At 38.2% G+C, this 20,359-nt stretch overlaps 4 protein-coding genes across 16 annotated transcripts; 2 read left to right on the top strand and 2 right to left on the bottom strand.

Moving 5' to 3' along the window:
- The first annotated feature begins 1,080 nt into the window (after nt 1-1,080).
- Nucleotides 1,081-18,783, top strand: LOC149708694 (uncharacterized). Of its 9 annotated transcripts, none has more exons than XM_089864210.1 (6): nt 1,081-1,129; nt 1,212-1,257; nt 1,385-3,020; nt 3,090-4,487; nt 18,406-18,485; nt 18,556-18,783. In XM_089864210.1, the coding sequence occupies exon 3, from the start codon at nt 1,408-1,410 to the stop codon at nt 2,905-2,907; it is 1,500 nt and encodes a 499-aa protein (XP_089720336.1). In that variant the 5' UTR covers nt 1,081-1,129; nt 1,212-1,257; nt 1,385-1,407; the 3' UTR covers nt 2,908-3,020; nt 3,090-4,487; nt 18,406-18,485; nt 18,556-18,783. The 9 variants fall into 9 exon arrangements, 7 of the variants coding, with proteins under 7 accessions (XP_089720336.1, XP_089720337.1, XP_089720331.1 ...); XM_089864211.1 differs by lacking the exon at nt 1,081-1,129 and having other exon boundaries at nt 1,137-1,257; nt 1,402-1,882; nt 2,030-3,020; XM_089864205.1 differs by lacking the exon at nt 1,081-1,129 and having other exon boundaries at nt 1,137-1,257; nt 1,402-3,020.
- On the bottom strand, nt 3,181-4,487 carry LOC149708697 (uncharacterized). Its single transcript, XM_089864223.1, has one exon. The coding sequence runs from the start codon at nt 4,018-4,020 to the stop codon at nt 3,181-3,183; it is 840 nt and encodes a 279-aa protein (XP_089720349.1). The 5' UTR covers nt 4,021-4,487.
- Nucleotides 10,126-14,100, top strand: LOC149708696 (uncharacterized). Of its 2 annotated transcripts, none has more exons than XM_089864199.1 (13): nt 10,126-11,123; nt 11,177-11,224; nt 11,340-11,447; nt 11,520-11,633; nt 11,689-11,748; nt 11,815-12,148; nt 12,205-12,595; nt 12,675-12,751; nt 12,973-13,011; nt 13,136-13,335; nt 13,399-13,467; nt 13,617-13,712; nt 13,772-14,100. In XM_089864199.1, the coding sequence occupies exons 1-13, from the start codon at nt 10,459-10,461 to the stop codon at nt 14,067-14,069; spliced, it is 2,499 nt and encodes an 832-aa protein (XP_089720325.1). In that variant the 5' UTR covers nt 10,126-10,458; the 3' UTR covers nt 14,070-14,100. The 2 variants fall into 2 exon arrangements, with proteins under 2 accessions (XP_089720325.1, XP_089720324.1); XM_089864198.1 differs by having other exon boundaries at nt 12,973-13,080.
- LOC149708695 (uncharacterized) lies at nt 15,246-16,292 on the bottom strand. Of its 4 annotated transcripts, none has more exons than XM_089864220.1 (4): nt 15,996-16,292; nt 15,667-15,923; nt 15,421-15,613; nt 15,246-15,346 (listed from the first exon to the last, which is right to left on the bottom strand). In XM_089864220.1, exons 1-4 carry the CDS (start codon nt 16,290-16,292, stop codon nt 15,320-15,322), a joined length of 774 nt encoding a protein of 257 aa, XP_089720346.1. In that variant the 3' UTR covers nt 15,246-15,319. The 4 variants fall into 4 exon arrangements, with proteins under 4 accessions (XP_089720346.1, XP_089720345.1, XP_089720344.1 ...); XM_089864219.1 differs by having other exon boundaries at nt 15,246-15,605; nt 15,667-15,790; nt 15,855-15,923; XM_089864218.1 differs by having other exon boundaries at nt 15,246-15,613.
- Nucleotides 18,784-20,359: the final 1,576 nt, after the last annotated feature.

Genomic DNA, 20,359 nt, shown 5'->3' with positions numbered 1-20,359 from the left:
CCCGTTGCCCTACACCGTGCAGAAGAGGTTACTCTCAGTCGCCTCCTCTGCCGCCGCCTGGTCACTGGGGTCCTCTTGCATCGATACGGCAAACTCCCCTCCGATCTATGTCCCCCCTGTCAACTCCCTGACACACCAGACCATATCTTCACCGCTTGTCCTTTATATGCTCCTCTCCATGCTCAACTCCGCACCCATATCCCACAACGTCCACTACAATTTCCTAACATCCTTCAACAAATCAACCTTCACAATCTAGAAGTAATCCGACTGGTCCTGACTATCTGGAAACAGTATTCCACTCATCATGGCCGATGGTAACTCCTCCTTCCCTGACCGGCCGTCATCTTCACCCCCGCCCACGCCGGACACATCCGCCTCTACCATGTTTTTCACCCGTCTCTCTCCGGCCGCCCGTTCACCTCGCGGCACCAGACCTGGGTGCTACCCCCTCTACTGCGTCTCACCTGTCGCTCTGTTACCGGGTGATAAAGCCGCCGTCCCCACCAATATTGCACTCGCACTACCGCCTAATCATGTTGGCACTATCAGAGGTCTCTACCATTTCCTGGAACGAGGCATCCATATCGGAGGTGGGATCATTGATGAGGATTATAGAGGCGATGTGAAGGTCATCCTTTACAACCTCTCCTCCACCACTCTGCAGCTCCAGCCTGGATCCAAAATCGCGAAACTGATTGTTACTCCTCTATTTCGGGGCCCCACAGAAGAGACTACCCGCCTCGACTCAACAGACCGGGCTGACCGGGGCTTTGGCTCCTCGGACCACGATACCGGGCTCTACAAATAACGACTTACACGGATTATTGCGGCCAACATTTCTAACAAAAAATTTGTCATTAAAAAAAAAAAAACCACCCATGTTCAAACGACCCAACAAAAAAAAAAAAGAAAAAAACAAACAAAAAAACTAATACTAACTACTTGTGTACATAACACTGTATATATTATATATATAAAAAAAAAAAAAAAAAAAAAAAAAACACACTGTGTATTGGGCGGGCCCGCGGAATATTTCCCTTTTGGCCTTTCTCTCTTCTAATAAAAAAAAAAAAAAAAAACTACTTATAAGCGTATTAAAACATTATATTAGAACTTAAAATTTAAGGTAATTTTGATTGTTTGAATATTAATTTTTAAATTGGTACCTCATTCGCGAAGACTCATGGAAATTCCTCTTTGGCTGTCAGGGCTGATTACGTAATTAATTGGACCCCTCCTTTTCGCAATCTTATGGTAAGCTGGATAGATTACTCAAATTAGAATGATGTACGATTTCCTCATTTTTGCATGATTAGCCAACACACCTCATTCAACTTACGTGAAAATTAAGTGTTTTCGTGAGATGTTTATGTTATTTCAGCTTTAATGGTTCATTAGGGAAATATGAAGTTCAAGTGCGATCAGTGCGGTTTCCAGACAGGGAAAAGCTCAGTCTTTAAGAATCATCAATTAATTCACAGTGAAGATCGTACATTCAAATGCGATATTTGCGATTACCGTACCCGACAACGCGGGAATTTAAACATACACGTCACGACTCACAGTGATGAGCGTCCATTCAAATGCCATATTTGCGATTACACTGCCCGACATCGCGGGCATTTAAAGAGACATGTCTCGACTCACAGTGATGAGCGTCCATTCAAATGCGATGTTTGCGATTACCGTACCCGACAACGCGGGAATTTAAACATACACGTCACGACTCACAGTGATGAGCGTCCATTCAAATGCCATATTTGCGATTACAGTGCCCGACATCGCGGGCATTTAAACATACACGTCACGACTCACGGTGATGAGCGTCCTTTCAAATGCGATATTTGCGAATATCGTGCCAAAACACGCGGCAATTTAAGTAAACATCTTCACAGTCACAGTGATGAGCGTCACTTGAAATGCGATATTTGCGATTACCGTACCCGGAAACGCGGGCATTTAAAGAGACACAATGTGACTCACAGTGACGAGCGTCCCTTTAAGTGTAATTTTTGTGTTTTCGCAGCCAAATTAAAGCATGTACTAGAAGATCACATTGCTAGACTTCATCCATCAAAATCTGGAATTGAACGAAAAATTCCAAAAAGTGTTTCGTCAAAACGGAAAAACCAATACAATCAGTCGACAAGCAAGCGGAAACGTGCTTCTGCGAAAGATAATGCTAGAAAACCCGATCAGGCAGACAGGGAATCGAATTTGTCAGATTCTAACGAAGTTCAATCTGGAAGTAGATCAACTGTTGTTGCAGACTTTGTGTTCCCATTAAAACAAAAGGCAGACGACAAACGAAGGAGTTCGCAGCTAGAACGAAGTGGGACAAATACAAACCACGATTCTCTTAATGAAATTCCTCAGCCAAAGGAATTGGAAATTCATTCTGAATCCGATCCCGATGAACCCAGAAACGCAACAGAGTCTCATTCTACTCTTTCAGAATCTGTCGGTTCCAACTTGAAACAAGGTATTTCAGTAATGGGCGAATTTAATACCATATGTCCAACCATAGGCTCTGAAGAAATTAAGAAAGAACCCGAACCTTTATCGAACGATAATTTTAGTTCTGAGTTTGACTTAAATTGTATCAAATTGGAAAACGAAGCTGCAACGCCTTTTCCATCAAACGAAGTGACATACGACCCAGACGCATCGAGGCTGGATTCAAATGTAAAATGGGAAGAACCAATTGATCACCTGAAGAATGAGTTTGGTTTTCATAACAATGACGCTGTTGACCAAGACTCTCAGTTAACCAACAAACGATGTTCTATTATTCTGACAAGATTGGAAGATTCGGGGAATTATCTTGGATGCTATTACATCAGAATGAAAGAACCACCTTATCTTTACGAGGCTGTTAAAGTTAATTTGAATAATGTTATTTAGTTTAATTTTGACGAAAGAGTCTATGTCTGTTTTCCAAGTGATGAATTGCTTTACAAACTTTTGAAATGCCTTCAGGATCAATATTATAAGGATATTCTACGAAATAACTCCGCGTAAGTACGGCTTTTTAAATACATTAATAATAATAATAATAATAATAATATTTATTTCGTAACCCAAAGCTACTGGCAACCACAGAGGCATGAGCCTATATAATGTGGTTACCGGGACAAAACAATACATTAATAAGAAATAAGATACACAAATCAGAAATTAATTTTGAATAGACGTCCAATTGTCGATTATAAATTTTAAAATGGAGGACCGAAATACAAAAAAAGAAACACCGTTAGCCGAAGTTTTTATGTCCACGGGAAGGGAGTTCCACAATCGTACAGTACGAAAGAAAAATGACTCCTTCAGTGCAGTGCACCTGGCATAGTTTAGAGCATATGTGAGCACAGAGTGTCGAGGATTGACGGTGACAAAACGGTCTATATGAAAGTAATCTAAGCGGCGTAAGCGGACAAAGGTCGTAAGATCCGTCACATCGCGACGAACACACAAGGGCTGGAGATTCAAAGTTTGGAGACGCGACGCGTATGGGATATGACCAGGTAAATGCGGCCGTGATGATTTAAGATAGTACCGGGTAAATCCTCTTTGGACAGACTCGAGTAAGTAGACATCTTTGTTGAGGGAGGGGCTCCAAACTGGGGAAGCGTAATCCAATAATGGGAGACAGAGAGTCCGGTACAGAGTCAAGGAGGCACGCGTATGCCCAGTAGTACGCCTAATTAAGCCGCAGATCCGCCTAGCTTTGTTGACAACAGTTCTTGTTTGTGAGGTCCACTTCAGATCACTCGATATAATTACGCCCAAGATGCGCATGGTGTAAACTCGAGTTAGCGGCAACGAATTTAAAGTATAACTGGCGTGATCAGTGCATCGACGTCTGGTTAACACAAGAAAGGTACACTTCCTGACGTTGAGTTTTAAGTTGTTTAAGAGACCCCAATCAGAAACTCTGTTGATATTATCCTGCAATGTCATACTGTCGGCGTTTGAGCGAATGGGGATAGAGATGTAGGAGTCATCGGCGTACTGGGACATCGTACAACCTTCCGTAAGTACCGAAGGCAGATCAGCCACGAAGATATTGAAAAGCAAAGGTCCCAAAATCGAACCTTGTGGTACGCCCGAGGTCACTGGCAAATAATTGCTATACTCCCCACGATACACCACTCGTTGCAAGCGCTGCGCTAGAAAATCTTTGAGCCACAGAAGAATAGCACCGGAAACACCCACGTTCTGAAGCTTGAAAAAAAGTCTCTTATGGCACACGGAATCGAACGCTTTAGACCAGTCGAAACCAACCACATGAACATCTGGAGGATCACGTTCATCTAAGAGGGTTGCCCAGTAGTGGAATGATTGTAGTAGCTGATGTGTACAAGATCGATGACGGCGAAAACCAAACTGAGAAGGCGGAAGAACATCATTCTCTTCAAGGAAGTCTATCAATTTCACTGAGATTATGGACTCCAAAAGCTTGCCAACCACAGACGTCAGAGAGATGGGTCGGTTGTTTCTTCTTAATCTCTCTATTTGGAAACAAACGGTCTAAACTTTCATTGCCGCCTCTATTTTTTTTTTTTTTTTTCCACCTACTAACACTAGTGCTTAGCCGTTAGGCCTTTAGCACCAGGAAGAATTGAGCGGGAGACCCTACGCGGCCCAGCACTGACGGGGGCCGCTAGGTCGTATGTGTAGAAGCAGGGAAGGAATGAGGTTTACTTGGGAGGTGACGGAAGGTGGAATTGGGGTAAGTCACCTCCGGCGGACACGGGACAGCCGGGACCTATAGGGTAGGATCGCCGACATGTGTCGTATTCCCTCAAACTTTGCCGCCCAGAAGCTTGGCTTACAGGAGTGCGCCACACTCCCGGCCGCCGCCTCTATTGTATAAGGCCGGAGCGCGCGGCTCCCGAGGTAGGGAACATTCGCGGGGGGGATGAAACCTCACTTCTCCGCTAGACGGAGCTCGTTTGGAAAGAATTTAAAAAATTAAATGGCGCGTAAATTCAAAGTCTTGTAATAGTTCCTTTGCAAGAATGACGAATTATAGAATTATATAAGTTTTTGGCTTATCTTCTCTAGGAATTAGAAATCTAAATATAAACAGAGTAGCTTTAAAAGATTTTATTTTGTTTTATAGGAGTAACAAGAATTTTTATTTTGATTTATAAAGTGACAATTTTTATTTTGATTTATAACAGTGACAATTTCTGTTTTGATTTATAACAGTGACAATTTCTGTTTTGATTTATAAGAGTGACAATTTTTATTTTGTTTTATAAGAGTAACAATTTTTATTTTGTTTTATAAGAGTAACAATTTTTATTTTTATTTATAAGAGTGACAATTTTTATTTTGTTTTATAAGAGTACATTTTAAACTTTGATTACTTTTCTGGATAAAGGTTTTGAATTTAATTTCTTAAAAGCTCCGTATTGGTCAGTAATATCTTTAGCATAATTATTTAAAAGTGGTCTTAGAAATTTTTCTAACAATACCTTTGCAAATTTTATATTGCCACAATTGCACTGTAATGGTTGACAGAAATAAGGCAGTAAAATATCCATGTAACTCTCTAGAACATGGCTCCGTGGGAATAAATGTAAAGACAACTCAACAAATTCTACGACACTAGCTAATAAAGCAATCAACAGTCTCGTGGGGTATTTAAGCCCTCCTCGATCCTGTGCACTTATAAGCGCGTGCTGTGGTGAATTAGATGCTGCAGTAATAACTTTATTGAGGCAATCCCAGCACTCGGAATTTTCTTCGGCAATCCGAACAATGTATCCTCCGATCATGGCGGTTGAAATTGATTTTATTGTTACTACCGTGTTGTCAGTAATAGTTAGCTTCCCCATTCTCATTAATATCATTTTTAAAGAATTTGTCAAGACAATAACTTGCATGCCACCTTCACTTCCTACAACAGCTTGTGATTGACACAGTTCTCCTCGACCTTCGTTGGTTATAACTGGCCTTGAAATTGATCGCCGGCTGCAGTTGGATGATCCGGAAGCTTTAAGTATTCCAATTTTTAGGTGATGCTCTAAGCTAAGGACACAGGCTCGAACGTCCATTTGGTCGTTAAATCCTCCTGATCGCCTCATGTGGCTAAAGGTTTCTTCTACACCATCACTGGATAGTTTTCTAGTGAAGATGTAATGAAAACCGTTGTTCAGCAGGTATTTTACAACCCCAACTGTTGCCTTGGTAGTTAATTGGACTGCTTCAAAAGTTTCATCTGTGAAGCGTTCCATTTTATTGGTTGCGTTACCTTGAATAATTTCAATAAATGGTAAAAAGTCCTCGGTTAGCCAGTCGAGCCGCTCATCGTCGATATTTTCAAAGGGCATCTTGTTCTCATTACGAGAATGAATAGCGTAAGTTTTATTGTGGATGTCGTGTAACTCGAACCACTTCCGTATCATTTCCATGAAGTAGATAGTTGCTTGTAAATTTTCAATATCTTCGTCATCAACCATACGTAATCTGATTAAAGCTTTTAAGGCAGCAGTGACCGGTAGTGAAAAAATTTGAATAGCTCTCAAAACGTTCATCTTTTCGAAGCCAGATGGATACACGTGCTTTCTAGTTAAAAATCTAACAGGTCTTACTAAACTACCTTTTTGAACATTATACAACTTTTTTACAAATTCTGACTTGATTAGCAACCCGATAAAAACAAATTCTCTAGCTAAAAACTGATTACGAAGGTTTTTAATTATGTGGCTTTGGTCAAATGATATGAAAACTTTTCGATCAGGGTCATTAGGGTGAACAATTTCATGTTTAAGAGTGCCACCGCCAAGCAGCTTGTATGCTGATGTATTTGTCTTTGCATTGTCTGCAACAAGTCTAACTACTAAAAAACCACTCTCTTCGACAGTGGTTATAACCTTTAAAATTATTTCTTTCAAATCAATCCCGGTTAAGTTGGAGGTAAAAAAGTATGCGACTGGTAGTCGGAAATGAGTAGAGAGTCCTTGAAAAAGGAAACAAAGTAAATGAGTTGCGAGTTTATCACCATTTCCTTCCTTTTCCGTTAGAGTTGTTTCCCCAAAATATCTGTCAAGATTCCTGTCGTACAAAAGTCGAGATTTTATCTTCATTTCATCAAACATTATCGATCCGAGACGTTCATTTGGGTTTTTGATTTTAGAAAATTCGATTGCTAAGCGTTCCTTAACCAGCGGCGTTATTCCTTCTTCCCCAGAAGAATGTCCAATAAAACGTTTGAGAGTCTTTTTGTGAGGTAAATGAAGGATATCTAGATCTCTAATGAAATTGTAACAAGCAGGGGATTTCTTGTACATCAAGCAACAAATTTTCAATGTAGAATGTTCGTATGGTCGAGATTTTTTTCCAAATGCCATGATTTGTTCCATTAAAAAGTTTGCTTTCACATCCTTATTTAAACTAGCTTCAATGATTTTCTTAAATTGTAGAAATTCTTTCTGTCGAGCCTCCTTTTTGAGCGTGTTGACTGTGCAAGAAAGTTCAGAGATTTTGCGCTTCAGAGACTGTACTTGCCTTTTTAGTTTAAAATTGTGTCTTCCAAGTTTACGAGTTGACACCATACAGCGTCTTTTTCTAATAGAGCTCGGCATTTTCGATCAATTATCCACTTTATTTTATTTTTATCCATACCCGAAAATTATCCACAGAACTTACATGTTAAATCGTATTATAATCCACAAATTTGTTTATAAATAATCGGTTATCCACCAATTTGTGGATAATTGATCGAAAATGCCGAGCTCTATTTTCTAATGCAAGGAGAAGCTTGAGTAGAAATATCTTTAAACACTTTTGAACTGGCAATAGGTTTGGGATCATCACTTTTATCAAAATTAGGAACTGCCTCGGCTTGGGCAAAATTAGGAACTGTCTCGGCTTGGGCTTGAGCAAAATTAGGAACTGCCTCGGCTTGGGCTTGAGCAAAATTAGGAACTGCCTCGGCTTGGGCTTGGTCAAAATTAGGAACTGTCTCGGCTTGGGCTTGAGCAAAATTAGGAACTGCCTCGGCTTGGGCTTGGTCAAAATTAGGAACTGAAGGTTTTTCAATATGATTATAAATATTTTCTTGTACATTAAAAAGTGCTCTTCTGAGATTCTCCCTAGCGTTTAAAACACACTTATTCTTTGGTTTATTGCCAATAGGAGATAGTGCAACTCGTTTTTGAGGTTGAAGGTCGGTGATATTTCTCGAAAGTGCTTTGACGTTCCCTGAAGTATCACAGTTTTCCAAAGTATCACAGTTTTCCGAAGTATCACAGTTTTCCGAAGTATCACAGTTTTCCGAAGCATCACAGTTTTCCGAAGCATCACATTTATTTTCGTCTTTGTTATAAATCAAAGAAGGAACTGCGCCATTAAAGGGACTGCAAAGAAGGCATCGGCGGGTGGGTAAAAATTATTTGAAATACGTCAGAGGCACGTGACCGAGGAGAGGCGTGGTTCAAAGAAGCTCAGTTCGTTTAATTTCGAAAACCACCACTTCATGGAATTGGCGCTGCAATCTCGCGAAAAACAAGGACTAGATGTCCAGTTCCACTCCATGAGTAGTCTTTGTATCTTGGCATCACGTGATGTCTGTGACGTATTTCAAATAATTTTTACCCACCCGCCGATGCCTTCTTTGTAGTCCCTTTAAGGAGACGTCTTTGACTAGTTGAAATACTGAAGTCGGTGCTTTTAAAATGCTTGCTACAAATTTTCGGTTCAGAACTTCCGTGCAGGAAGGTTTCAAGATAAGCCGAATTCCCTCCAAATATTGCATATATCCATTTTTGCCTTAATGTTTGGTCTTTCGGAAATGAATGAAAGGTAATGCGTATATTATCACTAAGTCTCTTCCTTCCCTTCTGATGGCAATCTGGTGCAGCGCATTTCACCATTTTGTAGTTATTTTTCAAATACTAATTACTCCTTTGAATTACATCCTAACATTGAATTAAAACTAAATTAGTAAATTTTAAGCCTTGGTTAAATGTGAATAATAGCTACCCTAACCCGAAGCAAGACAAGGTTAACAAATAATTAGGTTATAATCTAGGCTAAACTTTACTTTAGCTCGCGCATTCAAATTACAGTTTTTTCAATAAATATCTTTTCTGGGAGGTTAATTATACGATAATTAGTTAAATTTAAGGTGCGGAAACTAACTTACATCAATATTTTCCATGTTTTTTGTAATTTATTCCCTCTTATTCCCTTCCATGAGCGGCTAATGACTAATGAGCGGCTAATGTGCGCCTGTTTTTGTTATTGCCAAGGCTTATCAACTGCATAAATATCACCTTTTCCAAAATATTACTAAATATTGTCAACTTCAAGAAATGTTAGGTTTGCGGAAACTATTATAATCAATATTAGGTTTGGTTAGGTTTGGTTAGGTTAGGTTAGGTTAGGTTAGGTTAGGTTAGGTTAGGTTAGGTTTGGTTAGGTTTGGTTAGGTTTGGTTTGGTTTGGTTTGGTTTGGTTTGGTTTGGTTTGGTTAGGTTAGGTTAGGTTAGGTTAGGTTAGGTTAGGTTAGGTTAGGTTCGTGAAAATATTTATTAAAATAGTTTCCGCGACTTAAATGTAATTAATTATCATATAATTAACCTCCAAGAAATGATATTTATTGGAAAAACTGTATTTTGAATGCGCGAGCTAAAGTAAAGTTTTTCCATAATCTATATTGCCCAATTCCATACATTGATTTTACAATCACGCAAGTTTTAAACATTTAAATTAATCTTACCATTTAATGAATTGAGGAACGGTAACCGGTAACGAAAAGACTTCGCACACTCCTTGTACTGACGTCCCCAGAGACCCAACAAGCTAACCGGCCCTGCCGTTGAACGGTTGAAGCCCCGCGAAAAGCCTCAGGTTTAAAAATTATGACGTCACATTTTTGTCCAAACGAGCGCCTCTCGCGACAGAAAGCGGCGAATTGAAATGTTAGATTTTGAGAGGGGAAATATCGCGCGCTCCGGCCTTATACAATAGAGGCGGCAATGAAACTTTAAAGTGAAAAACAATAGAGGCGGCAATGAAACTTTAAAGTGAAAACCGAATCATAAGTTAATTATACCTCTAAGTACACAAATCGCTTCCACTTCTATGGCAATAGTGTTTGTCTGGCTCCCTTTAAAGGGACTGGAAACAGGTCATCGGCGGGGGGGTAAAAATTATTTGAAATACGTCAGAAGCACGTGACTGAGACGAGGCGTGGTTCAAAGAAACTGTGTTCGTTTCATTCCGAAAACCACCACTTCAGTGAATTGGCGCTGCAATGTCGGGAACACAACTACTTTTAAATATCCCTCCGCAGTAACGCGTGACATCAAATCGCCTGCCACATGACCATATTCTTCCAATCAGATTGGCAAGGGATCCGGAAGAGTCTTTGTTTTGTCTTTAGTGCTCTCTCTCGCTCTGCCATTTCTATTTTTATACGGATACTTGTTAGTAACATCAAACATGAAGCCTGTGAATCTAATTAAAGCCCAAAATGTGAAAGTCAGGGAAAGTAATAGGACTCAAATCAGTTTGTTAACGTCGTTTGAGAGTTTTCAAAGAGAAAAATTATACTGGGTTGATCAGTGCGTTAGATGTACTGCCACTTGTGGTAGTCCTAACCCTAGGCCAAGGCTTAGTGTTTGTGTCGGTCCTCCTCCTGTTGGAACTTGTCATTTCGAAGATATGGATGGCTCCACAATTTTCATGAGAAATCAAGCAAGGAATAACAAGCGTGATTTTCGATGCAATGAACATTTCATTAAGCATTTACTTTATATTCATGAAAAGTACTGCAAATTTTGCTATGGGGGGTGTAGTCTTGACGGTAAAGAAACTCAAACGGACCAGTCAAATCAAACTGATCGGGTAGAAGTTTCAAATCAGGCAAATCAAACTGACAGGATAAATGTTTGCAACCAAGAAATTCAATGTTCTGTTGATGATCAAGAGTTTAATACTCCACGTGATGAAGTTGTTCAATGCTCCGCAAGTATTGAATTTAGGAGTAATGAACAAAATGAATTTGGAACGTTAGTTCCATCTCCTATTAAATTTAAAGAAAATGCATTGGAAGAGGAGAGAGATAATGCTGACTGTAACCGACAGTTTGATAATGCAGATTTAAGGTAAGACTTTGTTTTTGCTATTGTTTTCACACTGTTAATTCTTGTCCTTTTAGATTTCCTAATCTCCAAAGAATTACGCCAAGGGGCTCATCTAAAACTAGGTAAAGTTTGGATGTTTTGTTAAGAAATTGACCGAAATTCGCCAATGCATTTTCCGGCAGGGTTATTTAGCTATTTCGTATTATTAACAATATTTTTATACACATTTTTTCATAGTACCCCAAAATCTGAGAGATGTCGACGCAGACTTACGATTGCTTTGAATGAATACTCTTCTTGTAAAAAGACTAAAATTGACTTTGATGTTCAGAATGAGATAACAAGGTATTTGTGGAATATTTACAGACTGTAATCTGTTTTTTAATTCTGATTACTTATTTCTATTATTTCACATAGCGTGCATAATAATTCTTCAGTTGCTCATGCAATTGAACTATCAGATATACCGGAAGAGTCATATTCTACGCCTTATCTAATGGGGCAAAATGAAGCGACGTCTAATAAATCCAGGTTAGTATCAGTGTTCAAATTTAGTGAGTCTTTTGTAATGTTTGGAATTTTTCAGTGCTGACAATTCTTCACCACCGGAGGAACTTAATGAAAGCGTTCCAAGTTTTGAAACAAAGTAAGGCTTGAACTAGGCTTCTTGTTTTCAATTAAGTTACTAAAGTTGACATTAATTCATTCATAGCGCTACACTAGGAAGTTCTCATAATATGGAATTTGAAGAATTTTTCCTTGAGAACATAGAGCCCCCGGAATCAAAATTGTCAATGGCGAAATTTTGTTTTGTCGATACGGAAAAACTTATTTCAATCCTTGAAAAACAAATTCAACCTTTTTGTGAAAATAAAAGTTGCGGAAAAAGAATAGAAACAAAAAAGTATTTCAAAGGGGCCCATTTTCACTATACTTGGAAATGTAAGGCACGTCCTGCACATACAGGGTCGTGGGTTGCTGCAACTCCAGATTTGAATCTAAGAATTGCTTCGAGTGTATTGTACTCGGGAAGCTCATTTTCTAAGGTAATTATTTTTTCTGAAGTTATATTTATGGTTAGTAACATTTGCCCCATACTTAGCTGGAGACCTTTTTCTCAATGATGGGAGCTCAAATTATGAGTGATACCACGTTATATAAACTCCAAGATCAGCATTGCTATTCCAGCGTTTTGCAATTATGGGATTCGGAACAAGTTTCTTTGTTAAATCAATGCAGGGACCCGTTATTAATTGCCTGTGATGCCCGTAATGATTCTCCTGGGTACTGCGCGAAGTATTGTACCTATACTGCTATAGATATGAAAACGAGCAAAATAGTTGCCATAGAGTTTGCCGAAAAATCGGAAACTAACAATAAAAGCCCGAATATGGAGGCTCTTTGTCTAAGGAAGCTACTAACAAAACTGGAAAAACATTGTACCGTCAGAGAAGTGGTAACAGATGCTCATCCTCAAGTAAAATGCATTCTAAGTAAGTGTTAATAATTTTTAGGCATGGGGCGAATAGTGATTTTTGTCTTATTTGTTCGATTTCGCCAATTCAATTTTAGGAGACGAATATCCTCACATTATACATTCTTTTGACATATGGCATGCATCAAAGAACTTAAGAAAACGCCTAGAAAAAGTATGAATAATTTGATAGGGCCAAAGGTTTACTAGCGATTGTTGAGTCAAAAATAATTTAACTTCTATTCACCCCCCCCCCCCAAATGTACACCCCTAATAAAGGTTATGATTCAAGAGGTTTACGGATGATCTCTTAGCTAAAATAGCAGTCTTTTAGTTTCTTACTTAACCCACTATACTACGATCCTAACATCATGTATCAATTTTTATCTCAAACAGACAGCAAAAAAGGCAAATTGTTCGGATATAAAAGACTGGGTAAATGACCTTGTTAATCATTTTTGGTTTTCATCTGAAAATTGCTATGGTGACGCTAATGAGATGAGAGTGCGTAGAAATTCAAATAGTTTCGAAAAAAAATTAAAATTATTTCATCAATTAGAGGCTCTGGCTGTCAGCATTACACCATATCACAAACGAGCATGAGTGGGGTAGCGATCAATGCTATCACGAAGAAATAAGTGAAGAAGAAGAGAGAGGAAAAAATTGGATAAACTACGAAAGTGTCGCCTACGAAGAAATGCACAATATAATATGTGACAAAGATTTTCTAAATGGGTTCGAATATTACGCCAACTTCCGGTTAGTAACTTCATAATGTGTCAGACTTCAAACATATATTTAAATTACAATGAATTGTTTCAGACACACTGGAGCGTTGGAATCTTTCCACTCGGTTATTTTAGCTTATGCTCTAAAGAAATTGCCATTCGGGTAAATAAACATTATCTAAGTTAAGTATACGTACAGGGTGTGCCATAATCATAACTTGTAAACAGTTGCCCATAGGGTAAAGCGTTTTGGAACACCCTGTATATATATATCTATTTGTGTATATATAATTGAATTATTCCTTCTGTTAGTTTTAAGTCTTACGTTACAAGAAACTTATTGGCTGTGCTTGATCACAATTCAAACGTTCATCGTCCACAAGCTACAACTAAAGATGGAAGTCTAAGGCAAGCCTGAGCTTATTTATAAATAACTCTAGTTGAAATTAAAATTCCCCCATTTATAGGTTCAAGCCTAAGCTTTCCAAATCAACGTCAAAATGGACCGTGGTTCCAGTTAAAGTACCTAAGAGAACATCCATCTTTAAAGAACTCCTTGAATTAACACTTGCAAAAGAAGTTGTAAGGGAGAACAAGGACATGTTTCCTGACAATGTGATTGATCCAAAAACTGTTAAAATTAAATGCCCACCTAAACCAGAATTAATTAAATTAAGAATGGAAAAATCAAGATTTTCTCTACCAACAGAAAATTTCAACTTGGAAGAATTGCTACCTATTTCAGTTTGTGAAACTAAAGCATAAAAATTAAAAATCATTTCTGCAAATGCCTAAAGGTTTAAAAATCATTTCTGCAAATGCCTAAAGGTTTAAAAATCATTTCTGCAAATGCCTAAAGGTTTAAAAATCATTTCTGCAAATGCCTAAAGTTTAAAAATCATTTCTGCAAATGCCTAAAGGTTCTAAAAATCATTTCTGCAAATGCCTAAAGTTTAAAAATCATTTCTGCAAATGCCTAAAGGTTTAAAAATCATTTCTGCAAATGCCTAAAGTTTAAAAATCATTTCTGCAAATGCCTAAAGGTTCTAAAAATCATTTCTGCAAATGCCTAAAGGTTTAAAAATCATTTCTGCAAATGCCTAAAGTTTAAAAATCATTTCTGCAAATGCCTAAAGGTTTAAAAATCATTTCTGCAAATGCCTAAAGGTTTAAAAATCATTTCTGCAAATGCCTAAAGTTTAAAAATCATTTCTGCAAATGCCTAAAGGTTCTAAAAATCATTTCTGCAAATGCCTAAAGTTTAAAAATCATTTCTGCAAATGCCTAAAGGTTTAAAAATCATTTCTGCAAATGCCTAAAGGTTTAAAAATCATTTCTGCAAATGCCTAAAGGTTCTAAAAATCATTTCTGCAAATGCCTAAAGTTTAAAAATCATTTCTGCAAATGCCTAAAGGTTTAAAAATCATTTCTGCAAATGCCTAAAGGTTTAAAAATCATTTCTGCAAATGCCTAAAGGTTTAAAAATCATTTCTGCAAATGCCTAAAGTTTAAAAATCATTTCTGCAAATGCCTAAAGTTTAAAAATCATTTCTGCAAATGCCTAAAGGTTTAAAAATCATTTCTGCAAATGCCTAAAGGTTTAAAAATCATTTCTGCAAATGCCTAAAGTTTAAAAATCATTTCTGCAAATGCCTAAAGGTTTAAAAATCATTTCTGCAAATGCCTAAAATTTAAAAATCATTTCTACAAATGCCTAAAATTTAAAAATCATTTCTACAAATGCCTAAAATTTAAAAATCATTTCTACAAATGCCTAAAATTTAAAAATCATTTCTACAAATGCCTAAAATTTAAAAATCATTTCTATAAATGCCTAAAATTTAAAAATCATTTCTGCAAATGCCTAAAATTTAAAAATCATTTCTACAAATGCCTAAAATTTAAAAATCATTTCTACAAATGCCTAAAATTTAAAAATCATTTCTGCAAACGCATACAAATCAAAGTTTAATAACAATAGTTTACATTACATCCTTCCACCACGGCCCCTTCCTCTACCAGCGCCCCTTGCAACAACGGCTCTGAAACCAGTGTAAAGGCCATTAGCACTTGGATATTGTGCCCGTATTTTACGAACAGCGCAAGAAGGTACAACCTTTCGGTTGTGTTTCCCGAGTGGGCCATTGCACCAGGCAGTGAAAGCCTTGTACGCCGCATGCCTGTAACATCTGGTAACGTCTAGGTAACGGAAATTGGCCACTTCCCTCAACAACTGCATTTGAAGGTATAATCTTTCGCGATCGAGAATCAATTCATTGAATCGCCCATCAGTTACGCATCCTACACCTCTGAAACGTAATTATCAATAGCAATGTTTTATGCAAAAAATAAGGTTTATTACCTTCTTGTGGCACAGCAGACTCTTTCAACTGGCGTTGGCATTTCTGTACAATTTTCACACAAACACCAATCTGGTGCAGCTTGTACAGGTGTAGCGCTAGGAGAAGGCTCAGGTTTTTCACCATCTGGAATTACATCAGCATTATCTGAGCTTTCTTTCGGGGATTCCTGCTCTGGCATTTTAAATACCACTGTGGGATTGTTTTCTATTATGTCTTTTAAAACTGCGACTAATTGAGAATGGCTAAGTTTTGTAATCTAAAGGTAATGAAAATCGTTTATAAAAAAAAAAACAAGAAACAGTTTGGTTCGAAAATTTTATTTCCTTACTTGATCATTGTCGACTTTTGTGAGCTTTCTACCCGTCTTCGCGACAACAGCGTTTTTGGTCCTCTTTTTAGCAATACCACCGTTAACAGTGGTTAACTTAACACGCGCGATTTTAGGCTCTTTAGGCCTTGGCTCCACTTCTCCATAACCATAACTTTTGCCATTTGTGCAACCAACACAATTACCACATTTACACAGTAAAGTACATTTTATACTTGCTGCGCGACATGGACAAACATTACGTCCGCCTTTACTCAAACAATTACCTTTGCAGGTACAATATTGTTCATTATCCATGACACAAAATATAGCTTGGGTTACTCCTACAGACAGACCAAAACATAAAATGGCGTCGAATACTCGAAGTGCTAAGGAGTGGTTTCCCTTTTCCTCGTGTTGGCCTAATCACTGCCTGCAGGTCAAAAAAGAAGTTCCTAAATACAAAGACTAAGTGCCCAGTCCTACTCCATACGGAGTCTTTGGATCTTGGTGTCACGTGGTGCCTCTGACGTATTTCAAATAATTTTTACCCCCCCGCCGATGACCTGTTTCCAGTCCCTTTAATGAAACCCTATACTCTCTCCGTATCATTTATCACCTCAACTTCAATACAAAATTGTACTGCCTAGCCTAGCGTTTCTTTTATCCCTTTTAGAATGTTTCAGGACTGAAACCGCCTCTATCTCACGAGAGAGAGAGGGATTTGGGGTTGCTTAAGTAAAATTCGTTCCCCCCCAGTGCCTGCCTATACGAAACGTAAAACTCTCCTTTATTCCACTGGATGATTTTATTTTTCGTCTCGACCGCTTGGTGGCTGCACCGCGACAGAAATTTTAAAATTTTCTCTCTTCGGATCTTAGCGCTATACGAGTTCTGACGTCACAGTAGCCTGCCAAAGATGCCCAGTCGTTCCCCGAATTTGTGTACTTAGAGGTATAATTAACTTATGACCGAATGTATAGGCATCCGGAAATTGATTTGAAAATTCGCCTTTTTCTAATGTTTAAAGCAATTTATTCCTCTTTATTTTGTTAAAAGCAGCTTGTGAAAGAATATTCGGGGTAAAACGTTCGAAATGCGTTTCAAGGGGTTAAAAGAAGAGTTTTAACATATTCCATAATATTTTACATTGGCTCTTATGATAGTTTTAAAAGTGTTTTTTGACTTACAAGTACGGGATAATAGGAAGTTTATTATGTTTTATAAGTGGTACATAGAAACGGGAAATGAAAGAGAAGATTTAGCGGCTTTTTAGATTTTTATTATTAACTATGACCAAAATTAAATATATTATAATCCATCTACTTTTGCATATGACAAAATTCTGTTTACTTTTTCCTACCTTGCATCATAGTTATTTATCTCGAGTCCAATAACTTTACTTGTTGGTATTAACTTTCATATTTAGTTCTGGTACCCTATCCTTTGGATACCAATATACCAAATCATTAATTCGAATTAGAAATAACGTGTACTCTTAAAGTATTTAGGTCAACTAACTTAAAGAAATAAATGGTTGCACAGATTCCTTATAGCCTTAATATTTTACTTATCTTACTAAACAATCACATTGCTAGATTTCATCCGTCAAGATCAGGAATTGAACGAAAAATTCCAAAAAGTGTTTCCCCAGTTTAGGAGGAAAGTCCCCTTGTAGGGGATCCACTGGAGCCGCGCTATGCTTTAAAGGGTCTCTAAAGAGGTCGGCGGACCGTTGGAAATATTTTTGAAAACGTCGTTATTGACGTCACAATCCCGGGGGTGAGCAAAACGAAAGTCTTTCCTTCTAGCAAACGCAGCGGGTCAGAACTGGGGAAACGCCGAAGCAGGGCGGATCACAACCAATCACAAGAGAGGGGAGGATGGGTCGGGAGAGTTTTTTTAAAATAAGATATTCAACGGTCCGCCGACCTCTTTAGAGTCCCTTTAAATGAACTCGTCGACGAGGGCGGAGCTAAAACTAGCCTTTGCTAAGCTTAGTGGGGCAGTCAACTTCCCCCTTCGATTATGGGAGCATCTAGTCTTGAAGGAGAGAGTAATGGAGTGGAAACCCCCATACCTATAGCTTTGCCTTTGTACCCCCACCTACGGCACCGTAGTCCTCCCATCATCCCCAGCGGTTAGGTAGGGTCGTGCCGGACAAAATTGTAAAGGACGCTCCCTCTATCTCAAAAATAGAAGCTAGTTCTCATTCAAATAAAATGGCGCTACGCGGCAGCACTTAGCAATCGCCTACGGAAGGGTAGGGGCGTGCGCGAGGTACACTGGGAGAGATACGGTGCCGCACGTCGCCCATCATCATTTCCAATCCATCTGACCTCCCTTATCCCTGATCTAGTGGCATTTACACTAGTTCTTATTTGTTTAATAAATTTGTAAACTGACAATCATTGCCTTTATTATTCGTTAGGTCTTTGACTTTGAGTTAACTAAAGAAGATATGGATACTTTGAATTCTTTGCCTAGGTTCAGATATGTGGCCTTGGATTGGTAATATATTAAATAATATTGTATTGTACTTTTCAATATCTTCTTTCTAATTTAAATTGCAATTTTACAGGATTAAAGGACACAAGTTTTATCCATTTGATCTTGAATACTAAATATAAAGGAGCCTTGCAAGCACTGGCATAAAAAGCAGTTTACAATAAAGCAAAAAATAAATAAATAAATAAATGGTTTACAATAAATCACAAAAACTTTGCACTAAAGCAAGAAAGCGAGTCTAAAAGACAAATGTTAATGGTTCACATTTCATCATTAAAATAAGAAATTGTTTCTAAATGCATCTTCGTTAGTTTCTTATTCTCTTTTTTGCTTGTTATTTTTAATTAGTACTTCGTAAAACCACTTTTAGGTGGCGCTGGCTCCATATTTTTTTTTGACAACGATTTTTAAATTTATAATATTTATTTTTTTCTCCACCAATAGGCATAAATTTAAGCCAGTCGACAGACTGGCTGATATATACGGGTCGTTCGAGTTTCCTGCCTTTCTACGGGCAAATTTTTGGAACGGGAGAGTAGATAATTTTGACGCCAGAAATGGCAGGCCTATGGGTTCAAGCGAATAAACGCCAATTCATTTTTAACCCTTGTGCTGCAACCAGCCCCCTTTACCGTAAGTATTTCTGAGGTGCAGAAATGGCAACCCTAAGACTTCAAGAGAATATGAACTACAATTCGTTTTTAACCCTTGTGCTGCTAAAAGCTGCAACGACCGTAGGTCATTCTCGAGGGTGGGCTCTATCTAGCTCTTATCATGGTGGGGGATCTTTTAACGACGTACTCGGGTTCAAAATTCTTGTAACTCCAAGGCATTGAGGTTAAAATGCACGTATCTCCGATTCGTTTATTGAGACTTGGGCTCTCTTTGAGTTAAAATGCACGTATCTCCGTCGTTCTCCGATTCGTTTCATTATCAGTAAGACCAAGCCTTTCAAGGAAGGGACACATATTATAAAAAAACCGTTTTTACAAACGGAAAAAACCTGATATATACTACATCGTTGATTTTGGGTCGCCACTCACTGTTCTTGTCACGGCTTCTAAGGGACAGATATTATTTATTCTAACCGTTTCATATAACACCACCATTTATTAAAGCGGTAACATTGTGTCATGACAATTAATATCACATGTCATGACAGCATCAACTATTAAAGCGGTAATATTGATGCTGTCATGACATGTGATATTAATTGTCATGACGTAATGTTACCGCTTTAATAAATGGTGGTGTTATATGAAACGGTTAGAATAAATAATATCTGTCCCTTAGAAGCCGTGACAAGAACAGTGAGTGGCGACCCAAAATCAACGATGTAGTATAGGTTTTTTCCGTTTGTAAAAACGGTTTTTTTTTATAATAAATAAATAAAGAGAGGAGTTTATTCTTGAACGTCCTGTAAATCAAATCGATTCAGGCTATACGGGATTTACGAGATGTTTTCTGTGGGCGCTGCCATAACCTGTCGGCGGCCTTTAGTTAGTGGCTGACATTGCCTGTCGTCGAAGGCGCTCCGTAGCCTTGGCAGAACAACTCTCCGAAAAGGGGGCGGTAACCTCGTAAGTCCCGTATAGTATGCCTACAATTTTCTCTTATAGTACTTTTATTTCACCTTGGGATTGTTATGTAAGAATAGCCTGAGTTGAACGTGTGTTATTCGTTTTGTAAACATTTTGAGATTACCTTCAATTCAAAAAGTGGGTAGCCCTTAAAAGGGCTGTTGTTTGATCAGTTTTATACATCGTGATCAGGATCACTTTAGACGGATGTGGTTTGGAATTTCTACCCATTTTCAAATCAAATCGAAGCGATTTAAATATTCAAAATTATCAAGAAAACTAAGGACAATTGCACGT

This window comes from Phalangium opilio, unplaced genomic scaffold (assembly GCF_054372755.1).
Source record: "Phalangium opilio isolate 3A_F unplaced genomic scaffold, DU_Popi_V2 ptg000013l_1, whole genome shotgun sequence".
NCBI lineage: Eukaryota > Metazoa > Arthropoda > Arachnida > Opiliones > Phalangiidae > Phalangium > Phalangium opilio.
Note: the sequence above shows the minus strand (reverse complement) of the source record. Positions and strands in the feature narration are given on the sequence as shown.

Coding starts and splice junctions, on each gene's coding strand:
- LOC149708695 (XM_089864218.1), bottom strand. CDS start 16,292: ATGGATAATGAACAATATTGTACCTGCAAAGGTAATTGTTTGAGTAAA. Junction 15,924..15,995: donor CAAAAGTCGACAATGATCAA/GTAAGGAAATAA, acceptor CATTACCTTTAG/ATTACAAAACTTAGCCATTC. Junction 15,614..15,666: donor GTCTGCTGTGCCACAAGAAG/GTAATAAACCTT, acceptor ATTACGTTTCAG/AGGTGTAGGATGCGTAACTG.
- LOC149708696 (XM_089864198.1), top strand. CDS start 10,459: ATGAAGCCTGTGAATCTAATTAAAGCCCAAAATGTGAAAGTCAGGGAA. Junction 11,634..11,688: donor GCGACGTCTAATAAATCCAG/GTTAGTATCAGT, acceptor GGAATTTTTCAG/TGCTGACAATTCTTCACCAC. Junction 11,749..11,814: donor GTTCCAAGTTTTGAAACAAA/GTAAGGCTTGAA, acceptor ATTCATTCATAG/CGCTACACTAGGAAGTTCTC.
- LOC149708697 (XM_089864223.1), bottom strand. CDS start 4,020: ATGTCCCAGTACGCCGATGACTCCTACATCTCTATCCCCATTCGCTCA.